The sequence below is a fragment of the Opisthocomus hoazin genome, chromosome 6 (assembly GCF_030867145.1).
Source record: "Opisthocomus hoazin isolate bOpiHoa1 chromosome 6, bOpiHoa1.hap1, whole genome shotgun sequence".
In the NCBI taxonomy this organism is placed as follows: domain Eukaryota; kingdom Metazoa; phylum Chordata; class Aves; order Opisthocomiformes; family Opisthocomidae; genus Opisthocomus; species Opisthocomus hoazin.
The window spans coordinates 68,137,003-68,151,496 of record NC_134419.1 but is presented as its reverse complement, the minus strand read 5'-3'; the positions used below and the strand labels follow the sequence as shown (position 1 = coordinate 68,151,496).

Below are 14,494 nucleotides of genomic sequence, written 5' to 3'. Positions count from 1 at the left end.
CAAGTGAAGTGCTGGAAAAGGTGGCTGTGGTCCTCAGGTCAGATACAGTAGTTTCTCTCTGTGACTGACTTGCATGCATCTGCTGAAGAGCTCTGCAGGTATAGCGTACTCACAGTGTATAAGGTGTGCTTTACCAGACACATCCATATCACAGACCGGTCACTCCTTGCAATCCAGAGATAACAATCTGCCTAAATGAGACAGCTAGATTTTTTTCTCTCATTAGCCTTAGATACTCCTTGGCATGCAAATCTCTAATACAACCCCAGGAGAAATTTCCTCTGACCTCTTACTAATTTCCTCCTTCCAAGTTCTTTTTCTGCCTCTCCCACTCATCTCTTTGAATTTCATCCCTTTGGATTAAAGCCTCTTTAAGAAACTTGTCCTAGGAAGGTGTCACTTATTAGTGCATCCTTTGGGATAGATCCATCTGGTCAATCTATTGTATAGAAGACAAAGAATTGCATTGATAATAAGGAAGGTGCTTCTCCAATCCTTGCTGCTTTGCTGATCACACTGTGACTCATTTTCCCTTATTTATAAAAGAGTAAAATTCACTGGCCTTTGTGAAGAGCTCAGGTCTTAGTGAAGGCAAAGAGTTGTTTAAGTGCAAAGTGTTAACTATTATTACTGAGAGGCTGTAACTAGTAGTAACCATTTAGCTGAGAGATATGGAAACAGGTATGCAGTTCACTGGTTTAGAGTAGATTTACTGAGGTCTGATGGTTACATTGCAGACAATCCATCATTGTTGTAAGCAGCATGAAGTTATGCCCAGCCTCAACTGCTGTGAGTCTCCCTTCTCCTGTGGTCTTGTGCTAGCATCCCAAGACATGTCACCAGTGAGAATTTGAGTGAAATCCCTAGAAGAATGTGGAACAAATCTGAAAATCTCTTTCTGAAATGCCCTGCCAAAAAATAGAAGAAAGTCTTCCATGCCAGGAGAGAAATGTTAAAAGTATTAATTAAAAAATAAACTCTCCTGGAAATCAAATAGGAATGAGTGAGAGCAGGCAGATGGGGATGGAATAAAATTCCATCCGCAGGACCTATAATTCCCTCCAGTTTTAAAGCCTGTGGACATTTGCAGGTGCCTGCTAAATCTCAGGCCCCTGTCCTGCTGCCTGGGCAGTCACCAACGGTGCTGCCTGCAGCAACGGACCAGCGGCTCCCATGACTGGCAGAGACCAACCAACCTCTGCGATAAGGGTTGGGCGATCTCCTCCGGCCACCACTAGCGACTGCTCCCTGGGGAAGAGATCTAGCGAGAGAGGAGCACAGCTGCTGGGGGAGAAATTGCTGGACCTGAAAACATGAGACAGCTGGAGCAGAAAGTTTTTTTTTGTTCTGCTGATAAACCAGTGGCGGGGAAGCTCTCTCTCCCGCCACCAACTGCTGTCATTTCATTTCCAAAAGCTTGTCCCTGTCCCCATCAGCATTTATGTGACTACATCTCTGCCACGCCTGAGTGGTTTATCTAAACATCGGCAGCTACTGTAAGTGACGGTACAGCGAGGCAAAGGCGGAGGGGGGGACGGAGGGGTAGGAATGCTGATTTCCCTCTGTGAAATCAAGCACGGGTGCCTGTTCCCAGCAACTCCAGTGCGTTTACATCAGTCACAGGGGGAGAGAAAGAAAGGGAGCCTTCACAGCCTGCTCAGACATTTAAGGCCACTTAATTGAGTTAAAATATTTCCTCTGGAAAGACTACACACATATATATGTATGCCTATGAGTATGTACTGTTCCTTCACTTCGCACGTTTGCTTCCTGTTCATGCGTGGTGGTTTTAGTATATTGGGGAGCTGGTTGAAGGGGTTTGAGCTGATGGGAAGCGCAGGGGAGGAAGGGATTAGACGGTGTGAGTTCCAAAGTTGGGGTAAGTCCTTCTTGGAGTGCGTGGGGGGAGTGTGTGTGTGTGAGAGAAGGGGGGACGAGTAACCAATCACTCACGGAGCACCCGCGGGGCGGCTGCGGGAGGAGCGCGATGCAGAAGCGGCCAAGTGAGAGGGAGCGGAGAGAGAGCGAGCGGGAGAGGAGCGAGCTGAGACTTCCACAGAGGCAGCCGGGAGAAATCACCAGCCAGGGTACGCTCCTCTCTCTCTCTCCCTCTCTGTCTCTGATTTCAATTCAGCTCCTCCCCCGTGTGGTTGTGGCTTTGCCTTCCGTCAAAAGCCTGATCAGCAACGCCAGTCCTGGTGAAAAAAAAAAAAAAAAAGAAAAGAAAAAAAGAGAAAAAAAAAGAGGAAAAAAGGAAAAAGTGCAAAAGAAGGAAAAGAAAGCAAGAAGAAAAAAAGAGGGGGAAAGAAAGCAAGCTCCCCTACCCCCCGGCTGCATCTTAATACAGCAGAGTCGAAACTTTATGGAGTTCTCGCCGTGTTTACCCTGCGGCGGGTAAATCGGCAGCACCCTGCTCTCTCTCTCCTGCTCTTTCTCCCTCGCACTCATCAGCAGCCAGCAGCGATGGAAAAAGTTGCTGGCTGGTACCCAGCCTGGCACGTTGCTCTCCTGTACTGGACATGGCTTTTCCTCTTCACTTTTGGCTTTACGGGTGCAGAAATAACTTGCAGATCCTGCCATTCCCAGGTGAAGCCGCAGCAGCAACATCCGCAGCGGGGATTGTTCGTGCATTTGAGGACCGACAGAGGAGAAAAGGAGCAGAGGAGGTTCTCCGGGGAGAAGGGAGGCGAGAGAGGGCAAGGGGCCGGGACGGAGGCGGAGGATGCCGGGCTGCGAGCGACCCTCGCCCCGGCTCCGGCGGCGACGACATCCAGCGGCTGGGAGACCCGGCGCTTGACGAGGCAGCCCGAGACAGAGACCAGGGGGAGCCGGCCCCCGGCGGCGGCTCCTGCCGAGGACCGGGCGTCCCCGCCGGCGGGCGGGCGGCCGGGATCGGGCCGGCGGCGGCGGGGCCGCAGCCCCCGGGGCGCGGCGGCGGGGCGGGAGCCGGGGGGCGCCGGCGCCGCCCGCTTCGGGCTGGAGGAGCTGCGGCTGGGCAGCACCACCTTCGCCCTGGCCGGGGACTCGGCGCACAACCAAGCCATGGTGCACTGGTCCGGGCACAACAGCAGCGTGAGTACCGCCGAGGGCTCGCCTTTGTCCTCCCTTCCTCTTTTTTCTCCCTTCCCCCCCGCCTTTTTTTGGAGGGGTGGGGGATGGGAGAGTGGGTGGGGGGTGCTGGGTTTTTCTTCTTCGAGGGGGGATTTTGCGCCTCCGGGCGCCGGGGATTGGCTTCGCTTAGCAGTGTGCAGTGGGGCAGAAGTGCTTCAAAAGGGCCATTCTTCCGGAGCAAAAAAACTTTCCGCCGCCCGCCCGCTGCGAACAGCCCCCCTCCAGCCCCCTTCTCCCTCACCCTGGAGGCAGAGAGGGACAAACCAGAGCACAGCCCCCCTCCAGCCCCCTTCTCCCTCACCCTGGAGGCAGAGAGTGATAAACCGGAGCACAGCCCCCCTCCAGCCCCCTTCTCCTTCACCCTGGAGGCAGGGAAGGATCAATCACTGCCCGGGGAGGGGTCGGTCTGGGGGGGGATTAGTCCTCGCACCCTGCCTCCCCCCAGAGTAACCCTCGCCGGGAGCCTGGGAGGGTCAGCTGCGAGCAAGGCCTGGGAAAGCCCCTCTGGTGCTGCTCCTCCTCCTCCCAGCCCCGGGAGCTCACGTCAGCCCAAGGGCTCATCCCCAGGCCCTGCTGATGGGGAGATGCTGGAGGGCTTCAGGACTTCATCTTCGAGGTGCCTCCGTGCAAGGCATAAAGCTGCTTTTTTGCCTTTTGTCACCACGGTGTTGAAATGATACAGTTCTCATCTCTTCCCTGTAACCTGGACCTTTCTGGTGAATAGCGGTGGAACGGCTCCGATGTGAGCGACGCAAAACAAAACCAGGCAGAGAAGCAGGTGACTGGTTTCCAGGCTGGAGGAATGGTTATGGCATCGAAGTTACTAAGTTAACTCGAGCCCCATATCCCTCCAGCCCCTGTTGCAGAGGTAACCTGGAGCCAGAGCGCTGAGGCCTGGGGAAGGCAGCGAGTTGCCTGGTGTGCTTTCTGCCCGCCGCTAACTCCGCTTGTGGACTAGCAGAAGTGGGGAGATCTGTCCGTCTGAATTCTCCAACTTCTGTCACTTTGCCTCTTAGAGACCGAAAGCAGAGTGCTAATAAGAGAGAAAGGGATGCCGGCATGATGTGGTCATTGCCCATACAACTTCCCGGGAGAAAAGGGGACTCTGGCTCCTCTCCTCTAAGGTGTCCGTGGCTGTAATGCTAGAAGGTTTCTTGCTGCTTGGCAAAAATCCTTGGCCTTCCTTTCAGCTTTTAGTACTAGGAGCCTGGTAACATTTTGAAATAATGGTCTAATTATTATGAATTCCTTTTGGTATAAATTGTATTGAGGTATATCACAGCGACCTGATTTAGAATTACAGCGGATGTCGTAAGCACCTCACTGTGGGGTTCAGTCCTAGTTAATTGGGATATGGTTTTATGGTCTCATCAGGAGCTTTTTAATCAATTAATTGACAGAGGAATAGTTGTCATCCCTGTTTTGAAGGACTTTGGCCTTTCTTCGCAACTCATCTATCCTGTCTCTTAAGTAGTTGTGCTAACAGAAGCTGCCTTCTGGGAACTCGGGTCTGTTCATACAAATTGAATTGAGGCTGACACTGGTTTCAAGTGACCCATTTGCTGAGAAAAAGCTTCTGATATAAAAAGTCATCCAGCAGGCATCAGTTTTTCCTGGGCTGTCACTGCAATTATGTTTCATCTGTACATTTATCAAGAAAAATATTGTTGTTCTATATGTGTTTTATTATACAAGTTCTTAGGTGTATATATATACACATGTATGTATGTTTCTGCCCACTCTGGTGGTATGAACTATTAGTGGTAGTGACTGATTTACTTTCTGCGTGTCTTGGTGTATAAATGTTTTCAGGGAGCTGTGAGGAAACATTTTGCCACTGTTGTTCCCGAAGAGCTCCGGGTTGTATTGCGTTTGGGGAGGGATGCTCCCACCTTGCTGCTGGGGGCTCTGGCAGTGCTGTGCTATCTTGTGCTGTGATTGCACCCCGCCCCCCCTCACAACACTAAATGAAGCTGGGCCCCAGCAGGATGTGGATGCACGACAGGCTTGCACGGACTCAGCTGAAGCGATGTCTTCAGTAGATAGCCCAGTGTGGCACCTACCCCATGTCTTCGGAGGTTTTGGACTCTCATCTGTGAAGGAGCTGGGAGGCGGTTGGAGTCAAATGCTTCCTTTAGGGTACAATGTATGTAGTTCTGCCTGCATGGGCATCACAGAGTATCCCATGGTGCTGCTTGCGAGGGATGCTGTGTAGCCCCGGTGCCCTGGCTGCTCTCCAGCAGTGGTAGCTGCCGCCTTCCTGCCTGCGTTTCCCTGCCGTGGCACAGCCAACAGCACAACATCACACCTCTTCACATTTTCAGTCTATCGTGTTCTGTAAGTGCTACTGTTAAACAGCTTTTTCCTTTCACCCAGGCACAGGGGCACTACGAAGATTGTCATAGTTTGCAGCATCTGTGTGAGTGCAGGAAAAATCCAAAACAAACCTCAAAACATTTGAGATCCCTTTAGATGGAAAAGCTGGAAAATTAAAGCAGTCTCACCACCAAGTTTTTTCTATTGCAATGTACCTGATTCTGTCAGCTTCAGCGTGGTTCCCTATACCCTCATTTTGGTGGTGGTTTGGATACAATTGCAATGCTTCTGATGGAGGAGAGGGGACCCCTGAAAGGTCTCCTGATTTCTGTAAGGGATTGTTCAGGGTGTTTGCAGCTTCTTTCAGGCTTGGTTGTAATTTCATTTTGAGTGTGTGCACCACCTAGTTGATGGTACTCTGCTCGGAGGGAGAACTCGCTGTGTGCTCGGCCACAGGTACAATAAGAATAATATGTAGTAGTCCAAATCATCCAGGTATAACTCCACCAACATAAATTGTCTTACATCAGGAATTATTTTGGCCTGTCAATGACTTTAGGTGCTCCCTGGACAGCTTACCCTCCAGCACAGTATCTGTGGCCCAACATTTGGCATGTGCCTAGCTCACATCTGTAGGGACACACTTCACATATGCACTAATCCCTCCTGTCTACCTTTGCTTTTTCACCGGTGGAGTCAGCAGGAGCTCCCCAGAGGACAGCAGAAGTGTAAGGACCCTGGATTGTCAGATGACTGGTGAGGATGGAACCGGGAGTGTATCCAGTGTTGCATTAAAATACAGGTGGGCCTCAGGCTGTCTCTGACTCCAGTGGAGGTGAGCAAGGGTGCATAAGGCTGTCTGACATCTCCACAATCCTGAGCTCTGTCAGTCCGCAAAACGGAGACGAGCGGTTGCAGCTGAACTGGGTGCTGGAAATAATCCAGGAAGGTGTTAACTGGCCCATGCCAGCATCCTGCCTGGAACCATTTTGACAGTATAGTAAGAATATAGACTGTGGAGTCTCTGAATGGGTCCTGGTATTGCTTAATTTACCTGCACTGATACATCCTGAGGGTCTTTCCACTGGCTTCTGTAGAAACTGGAGTAAAAGATCCTATGAGATAAAATCTTCCTCAAATCTCTGCTAGAATACACACAAATGAGATCTCCTGCCTTTTTGCACCACTGAGAAATTTCATCATCCGTGTGGAAGTTGGCAGGTTTCCTAGCTCACAGTAATATCAAACGTGCTTCCTGATGTGGTGTATCCAAACACTGTAGATGTGGAGTCCCCATAGCTCCCTTAATGCTCTTCTGTAGAGTAGGAGAAAACAGCTAGCAGAGATTTGTGTGTGGAGCTAAAAGAGAGATTTGGTTTTAATGGAGACAAGCAAATCTCTAGGAGACATCCATTATGAGCTTTTGGGATATGGATGGTTCTTGGAGCTTACAAGAAACCTAGACTGCTTTTGTCCTAGGCTGGCTTGGAGTGAGATTGGTGCCTTACTTGTTCGTTTGAGAGTACCCTGGAGAAATAGCAAAAACATTGAAGGAGATCGGAAGGTAAGGGAGTCTGAGCAAGAGCCTTGATACTATAGCTTGTGCTGTACTGTGGTGCTGTGAAGGAAAGCAGCATAGGTTTCACATTCGTTTAAGGCAGTTTACTTTTGCCTTGCTCTGGACAGAGTGCTCTCCTGGACTGGATGTTGGTGTAGATCTCAAAGTGTTTGGCAAAGAATTTGAGTATGTACCCTGCTGGAGACTGGCTTTTACATGGCCAAGGTACCTTTAAACAGCTGGTTCAAACTTGTGTGATTTACATGGCTGGAAAGACAAAGCTGAGCTAGGTCCTTCACAACAGAAGATCCTCAACAGGCTGATGGAGTCTGGACCAGATGCAAAACAACCATGGCCAGACAGGTTTTATATTCCATCCACAGTAGAAAATCAATACAACTGATGGGTCCAGTGCAGGATGAAGCCTGCAAGGTCATCATTGCTGTTGTCAGGTGATTACACTAGACAACAGAGAAAGAGTTAGGTCTCTTGTGGGAGAGCTGTTAGGCAAGATGAGACTCAAGATGAGACTCTACATTAGGTATTACTTGCAAGATTTTACTTGATGTTATTGACAGGACAAACTGAGCATAGGTAAGGCAGAATAACAACGCACCTGTATATTTCCAGTGCACTGTATTTCCTCCTGGGCAACATAATTGTGAATATCCTGTTGTTGGATTTTCAGCTGAAGTGTTCAAAACTACTTTATAAATTAGGAACTTAAAGAAAGGTACAGGGCTGCAGCAGGTACTGCATCCTACAGCCATAAACTGATCAAACTGTTCTTGAAAACAGTTGGGTTTCTTTCGACTCACCTTCCTATTGCCTTTTTCCTTTCTGGATAGCTGTTCCAAGCTTTATTCTTCTGACTGTTGGAAACTTCTGTCTGATTTCTGTTCTAGCATTGCCATTGGGCAATTTAGATTAATTTTTTTTTTTTTTTCATTTGTGTGTGTGCCTTTTAATTAAAATTATTTTCCCTCCCTGGCACTTATGCCCCCTGGAACTCTGTTACAGGCAGTGATCGTATTCCTTTTCAGCCTCTGGTTTGCTAAATTGAGCAAGCACTGTTCTCTCTGTATCTGCTTGTAAGACAGATTGTGGAAAGTGAACTGTGAATTTCTAGGAGTCAGGTTCCCAAGAGCTCGAATTTGAATCAGCTTTTTGCTTTTGATGAACACAGTTCCATGCAGATGATAACAAATGTATTCCCTTTTACAAATGAGACAGTAAAGGCATGGCAAAAGTATCTTCAATTCCCTGTGTTCCTCTGTTCAGGCCAGAATGGAGGGATCACAATCAAAATGTCACTTTTCACATCTTCTCACTCTGAGACTTCTTGGCTCAGGCACTGTGTTCATGAAACAGGTTGTAGTTGGTACCCTCTGTCCTTCCCTTGCAGGCAGAGCTGTGGCTTCCAAATAAAATTACCAAGGGTGGATGAAGAACATGCCAACATCACCTCATGAGCGACTGGCATTACACTGTATGACACTGTGCTAGCCCATTGCTCCCTTCCTCCCATGGCAATTGCATTATTAGAAAGGAGGAGTGTAAGGAAATGAATATGGCTGTGGAGCCCGGAGCCAGCTGCGTGCTACGGTGAGGAATGACCCCACTGTCAGTCACTTTGCATTTAGATTGGTTCTTGAAGTGCAGGGAACAGGTCCCAAAAAAGATTCGTCTGAGGAGGATGCCTGCATTAAAATGCTTCAGTGAGATGTACTGTGTATTGCTTACATATTACAACGATCTATAATAGTATTAATAGTATAATGCAGCAGAAGCTGAGAATGTTTCAGGCTAATCTCTTGCTAGAGCAAATGCAAATATATTTATGAAGGGCTGAGTAAAAAGTGAGGAAACAAAAACTGGGATTTTAACCAGAAAAAATCAAGAGAAATTAAAGTATTGCTAAAAGTCCCGTGTGTTTCAAATTTTGGTCTTCTGAACTAGATTTGCTACTGTGTAAATGATCAAATATTTTACATGCATTCATTCATTCTAGATATGAAGTCTCCTTTAAAAACAAGACATCAGTGAGAGAAAACACTGGAAAATTTCTTGTAAATTTGAGCAGAACTTTATTTCTTTAACCAGAAAGTTTTGAGGTTTTTTGGTTTTGTGGTTTTTTGTGTGTGTATGATTTGGCAAAAATGCGTCAATAGCTGTGGCATTTCTTATGTATTGCAATCTGTCTCTAGATATATTTCTTGACTGGCTAAAACGTGGGCTTTTCCTATACAGAATATGAAGTAAGATATGTGGAAAATTGTTAATAAGAATAGCTGTGCACTGAGAGAAAGCAGTGGGTGAAAGAGACCCGTGAGGGCTGGTTGTTGTGTGAATCTGGTCTCTGAAAGTGTTTGGGAGATGGTGAGGAGCTTCCACCTGGGCTGACAGGTGGGATATGCAAATCCCATCACGAGGGGAGATTAAGGAGAATAATGGAAGAGCTCTGACAGTTGCAACTGGCATTTGTACAGTACCAAGAGGCTATAAACTGTATAAAGCAATAGGGTTATAGTTTTCAATCTTCTTAATACTGTACTTTGAAATAGGAGGGTGTTTTCTCCCTTTTCTCCTGAGTTGAAGTAAGACTTTTGTATTTCTCTGACGTGGCCGTCATGATGAGGTCTGTCCAGAGGGGGAAGCAAGGGGGTCAGAAGTCCTCAACTCCTTCTGGAGAGGTTAGAGCCCATTCTGACCCGTCTGTTATGGTATGGCTCTACATGCGAAGAGCCGCAAGATTAGAGTTAGCCTTGGACGATCTTGTGTCCTCTGGGTCCTTCTTACGATGACAGACTGAATACAACCCTCACATTGGGCAGAGCTCCAGCAAGGCGAGTGAAAATGCCCCATCAAAGACCTCTTCCCCTAGAAAAAGCTGTTGTAACTTGGCCAGAGCATTTCATAGGTTCACACTGATTTCCTTTTGATCCCCAGGCTCCTGAAAAACAGCCCTGAACAAGCCAATATCTTGGAAGGTTAAATATAACATTTTCTTCATTGTTTTGTTTCAAGGCAGCATTTTTTGAATGGATTTCCAGGGTTTTTTTGTATGTTTAGAAATGATCCAGTGACACAAAAACCTTGATTCAGTGTCCCACACAGAGGCTTCTAGTGGTGTTTGAGATGGTATTGCCTCTAGCTGCTACTTCACAGGGCAAGGGCGTCCTGTGGGTCCTGCATCCTACCTGACACCCAGGGCTCGGAATGGTAGAGCAACTCAAACTATATTTGCTTATATTTGGGCAACTGATATTATCATAAAAGCTGTGTGTACTAGATCTCCAGAACTAAAGCTACATTCAGGTTTTCATTTTATAGGAGGAGAAAAAAAATCAGACTGATACAAGGCACATCTTTTCTCTCTCTCTTTTTTTTTTTTTTTTTATATCTGGCCAGCAAACCAAGAAATCAATGACTCCCACAGCTCTAATTGACATTTCTATGTTAAATGAAAATGGGCCTTGATTCCAACTCAAATGGCAGCATTGGGTGATAGACTAATTATTTTGGAATTTTAAATGCATATAAAAGTTGATGCAGTAAAATGATTTTTGTGCTACTTGCAATTTTTTTGGCTGCCTCTTAAATCAAACAACAGTTAACACGAGAGCCCTTAATCCCTAATTCTCAGTGCTGGTAATAGAATAACACTTTTACCTGGTACTGCACTTTCTCTCCTTGGGGAACATAAAAGGAAAGTACTTTGAGAAGGAACAGGATATTTTAGGATATGTCCTAAAATGTTATTCTTTTCATTTAGAGGGTCTGCAAGAACTTAATGTAACCTCACATCGTGTCCCTAAATAGGGGAGTGATGTTCTCCCGTGATAGCACACCGGGACTCAAAGCTGCCTCTGAACTTCTGCCCTGCATGCTGCCATGTCAGGGATGTGCTCAGGGCAGGCTGTGGTGAGGTGCCCCTGGTGTGGGGTGAGCAGGGAGGAGAAGGCTGGGAAAAGAGGTGGAGATTTAGGCAGTGGGATGAGCAGGGAGGAGAAGGCTGGGATAAGAGGTGGAGATTTAGGCAGTGGGGGGGAAGAAAGTGGGAAATGGGAGCTGTTTTTGATGTCAGTGCCAAGTTTCCCTGCCATGAGTGGTCCGTGTTGGGGCAGGGCCTCCAGTGCTCTCCCCCTTTGCTGTGGATAGGGGCAGAACTGCTGCTGCAGGGGCAGGACAGTGAAAGGAGTCGCAGGCCTTATGATTTCTCTTTTCCTGGAGGGAAATCTCAGAGGTAGCCCAGAGGAGACAAAGGCCACCTGAAGTAAGTGACTTGAGTGGGATGAAGGGATTGACCTGTGCCGTACTTCTGGGAAGTGTGGCTGAGGAACCTCAGGGCAGGATGAGGAGACCACAAAGTGTGCATAAGGCAGCAAACTACATGATAATAGCCAACACCACCCACTTTCACCCCAGAGAGGTTGCCTTCATTAAAAAAAACCAACAGAAACCAGATGGTTTTTCCCCCCCCAGAGTATTGCATTCCCTAATGTAGAAGCAGCAATGTAGGGAAGATACTCTTGGACTGTCTGGGCTGGCAAAAATACTGGAGTGCATCTAGTACATAAAGATACAGCAGGTGTTTAGAGAGGGTGTCTGAAATTCATTCAAGACAGTTTGCAGACTGCTGCCAGGAATATGTCTCCCATGCCCTGTGTATCGCTTCTTGCTGCAGCTTGGAACCTAAGAGTTGGCTTGCAGAGTCTTCTTGATCCCTTACAACACCGGGTCCCAACTCGGTGTCAGTGATCACATCCTATTTGTATTAGGCTTTGTGTCACTTCTGCTGGTGATTATTTAAGGACAGCAGTGCCACGAGCTCTTGCAGATCATTTTCACGCAGGTCTTCGGGAGTAAGTGAAAGGCTGTTTAGTAAATCTCAGGCTGTTTAGATAACCCAACAGAGACATCCTGTGTGTTTCCCCAAATGTTTCTCTTCCTCCCTCATTCTCACCTCCCCCACCACGTTTCAGGTTGAGAAAATAATTCAAGGGAAATATTTTATATAACAAATGTAGGCTTGTTTTTCTCTTCATAAATTGCCCCTGCTCAATGTGTGATTTTCTGAGGTGCACTGTTTGTTTTTTTTTTTTGGAGTGGAGTAATCGTAAAGTTCAGAAGTCAGTGGGAAATTAATCAGTAATGTGGGAATGGACCCCGTTTAATAATTTGGAATAGACTTTGCATGAAAGATTTTTGTTTTAAATCCAAGGTACATTTTCAGTAGGTAAAAGAAGTCATGTGCTCCCTTTTGTGTGTGTGTCTGGGTCAGTATAAACCTCTAGAAACAGCTTAATGTTCCCTGCCTTGGCCAAGAATGTTGCCAGTACCTTTCACTGAATATTCCCTGAAAACAGGCTTAGTGAATTCCACTGAATATTCAAATGAATATTGAAGGACCTTAATTTTTTGAAGAACTGACCTATGTACAAATGTAAAGATATTTTTATGGGGTAAAAATCATACTTCTGGTTACAGTCAAGCTCTATATGCCAAAGAATATGATATGCAAAATTAATTTGTTTTCTGTTGTGTTTCAGTTCATGTTTCCAAGAAAAAAATGATTTTTCCATAGATGACAGATGAAAGCTTTAAATTAATCGTTATTAGAAACAAAATCAAATTTTGGGAATGGCTATCTGGAAATCAAAGTTAGATCTTACTTTGATTACATGAAACTTACTAGATTTTTTTTTTATAGAAAAGTATAAACAGATGAATAAATGATAAACCAGCAAAACAGCAGATGCATTAAACTTAACACCCAAATGCACAGGTCTGTGGTGAAATGTCACTAGTTAAAGGAGTTTTGAGGATAATTATTCCCTGAGATGGTATTCTGGTTAAGGATCGCACCATGGAAAGGACTGCGCTACACCTCCTCCACTTAATTTATGTGCATGTTTCCACACTCCCCTGAATATGTTAAGGGGGACAGAGCCCGAGCTGGAGATATGAAGAATATAGATCTAGGCTATAAAGATCTGGAATATATAGATCTGGATGTAGCCTGGGTCCGGTGACCTCACATCTCTACAGAAGAGCCACTAGTAAGAACTGCTTAGGCTGTTGTAACCCAAACATGCTTTGATGCAGATCTGCGTCTGTTTGTTTAAATGGCAGATGACTGTTTAATTGTGCATCTTCTGGAAAACAAAATGAAACAAACCAAAACAACATTCTCCAGCTCATCTTTTGGATGAAAAGCTCCAAGTTCAGTGTTGCCTTCCATTTTATTTTCAGCTTTTATAAGTTGACATTTGGTCAGTCTTTTTCCTTCAGAAACTCCTTATCCACTCCCAAACAACCCATTTTAAAGTTGTTAAAGCAATAAATGTGGTTGATTCCAGCTGTGTCTAACTGCAGGCTGTGCCCATGGTTGTGAGCCGGGCTGAAAGGCAGGGCTCTGACATCTCACCTGTGATGGAGGGACCATGGACACCTGTGGGAGCTGGAGCAAGGAACCCAGCTCTGCATTAATGTGCCATGGGCCAGGGTGCTGTGGTCTTCTCTGCCTCCACCAAAGCACTGGAATCTGCAATCCCTGAAATCGCTGTTACTTGCATCATGCTGCAGGCTGGGATCCCATCAGATAGGCTCAGCAGCTCCCGTGCCTCCCTCTCCCGTGGGAACGTGAGTTCTTCTTCCTCCCTGCAAACCCTGATGTGCTCCATCCTCCTCCTTACCAGCCACCTACAGCCCTGTCTGTTGATGCTGTTGCCTGGCGACCACCGTGTGATGGACAGCATGGAGGGAAGCGATGATTAAACAACCCGAACTGGCTTCTGAAAGCAGAGATCGTTGTTGTAATGTGACAAGCAGTGACAGCTGAGACAGCAACACATTCAGAGTGTTGATTCCTAAAAAAAATGAAAACCAATAAATACACGATGAAAGTGCTGCACTCACCTGTGTGTGTTGGTGTGTGAGTGCTGGTGCTTTCTCTTGATGCAGAAGGGCCAGGGAAGGCACGTGGTTCTGTATTAATGGAAGGTGAACATAATCCTAATAATGGTCATGATGAACAGGCCAGCCCACGAGGCCGTGCATCTTGCAGTGACTCTGTCAAACATCTCGGCTACTGTGGCCGGCCAAGGCAGCAGTTAAATGGGATACTGCAGGTGTTAGCAAGGGGTGGCTGCAGAGCCAGCAGCCCCCCAACTGACTGCCAGCAGGAATACCCTGTGCACAGAAAGGAACAAGTTGGAGCTTCGGTGTGAAGGTGGTTGTCCTCCTGGGTCCACCTGCCATTTCTCCTCCTGCCTTCCAGATGGATGAGACTACTCTAGGCACAAGAAGGCAGGGTGGACTTAGCCCTGAGAGGAAATGAACGTGGTTGTATGACCACAGTGCCCAGCTTTGGGGATTGTGCATCACATCTCCCAGCATCAGCTGGGAGGCTCCTGGCCTGTTAGCCTTCCTTCCAAGTCCAAGGGACACCAAATGTTGTTCTTGCAGAAGAAATTTGAAAACAAGACCAGATGCACTTTAAAGACC

The 14,494-nt window shown here is 46.9% G+C and overlaps 1 protein-coding gene across 3 annotated transcripts in view; it reads left to right on the top strand.

The window, feature by feature from the left end:
* Positions 1-2,021: 2,021 nt before the first annotated feature.
* LOC104336537 (VPS10 domain-containing receptor SorCS1) overlaps positions 2,022-14,494 on the top strand; it is a 311,179-nt gene continuing 298,706 nt past the window's right edge. For 2 of the 3 annotated variants that reach the window (XM_075423700.1, XM_075423699.1), the window contains exon 1: positions 2,960-3,072. In XM_075423700.1, the coding sequence (XP_075279815.1) occupies positions 3,043-3,072 (30 nt within the window). In that variant the 5' untranslated portion in view covers positions 2,960-3,042. Of the gene's footprint in view, positions 3,073-14,494 lie in introns of all 3 variants that reach the window. The other variant, XM_075423698.1, reaches the window with a different exon arrangement.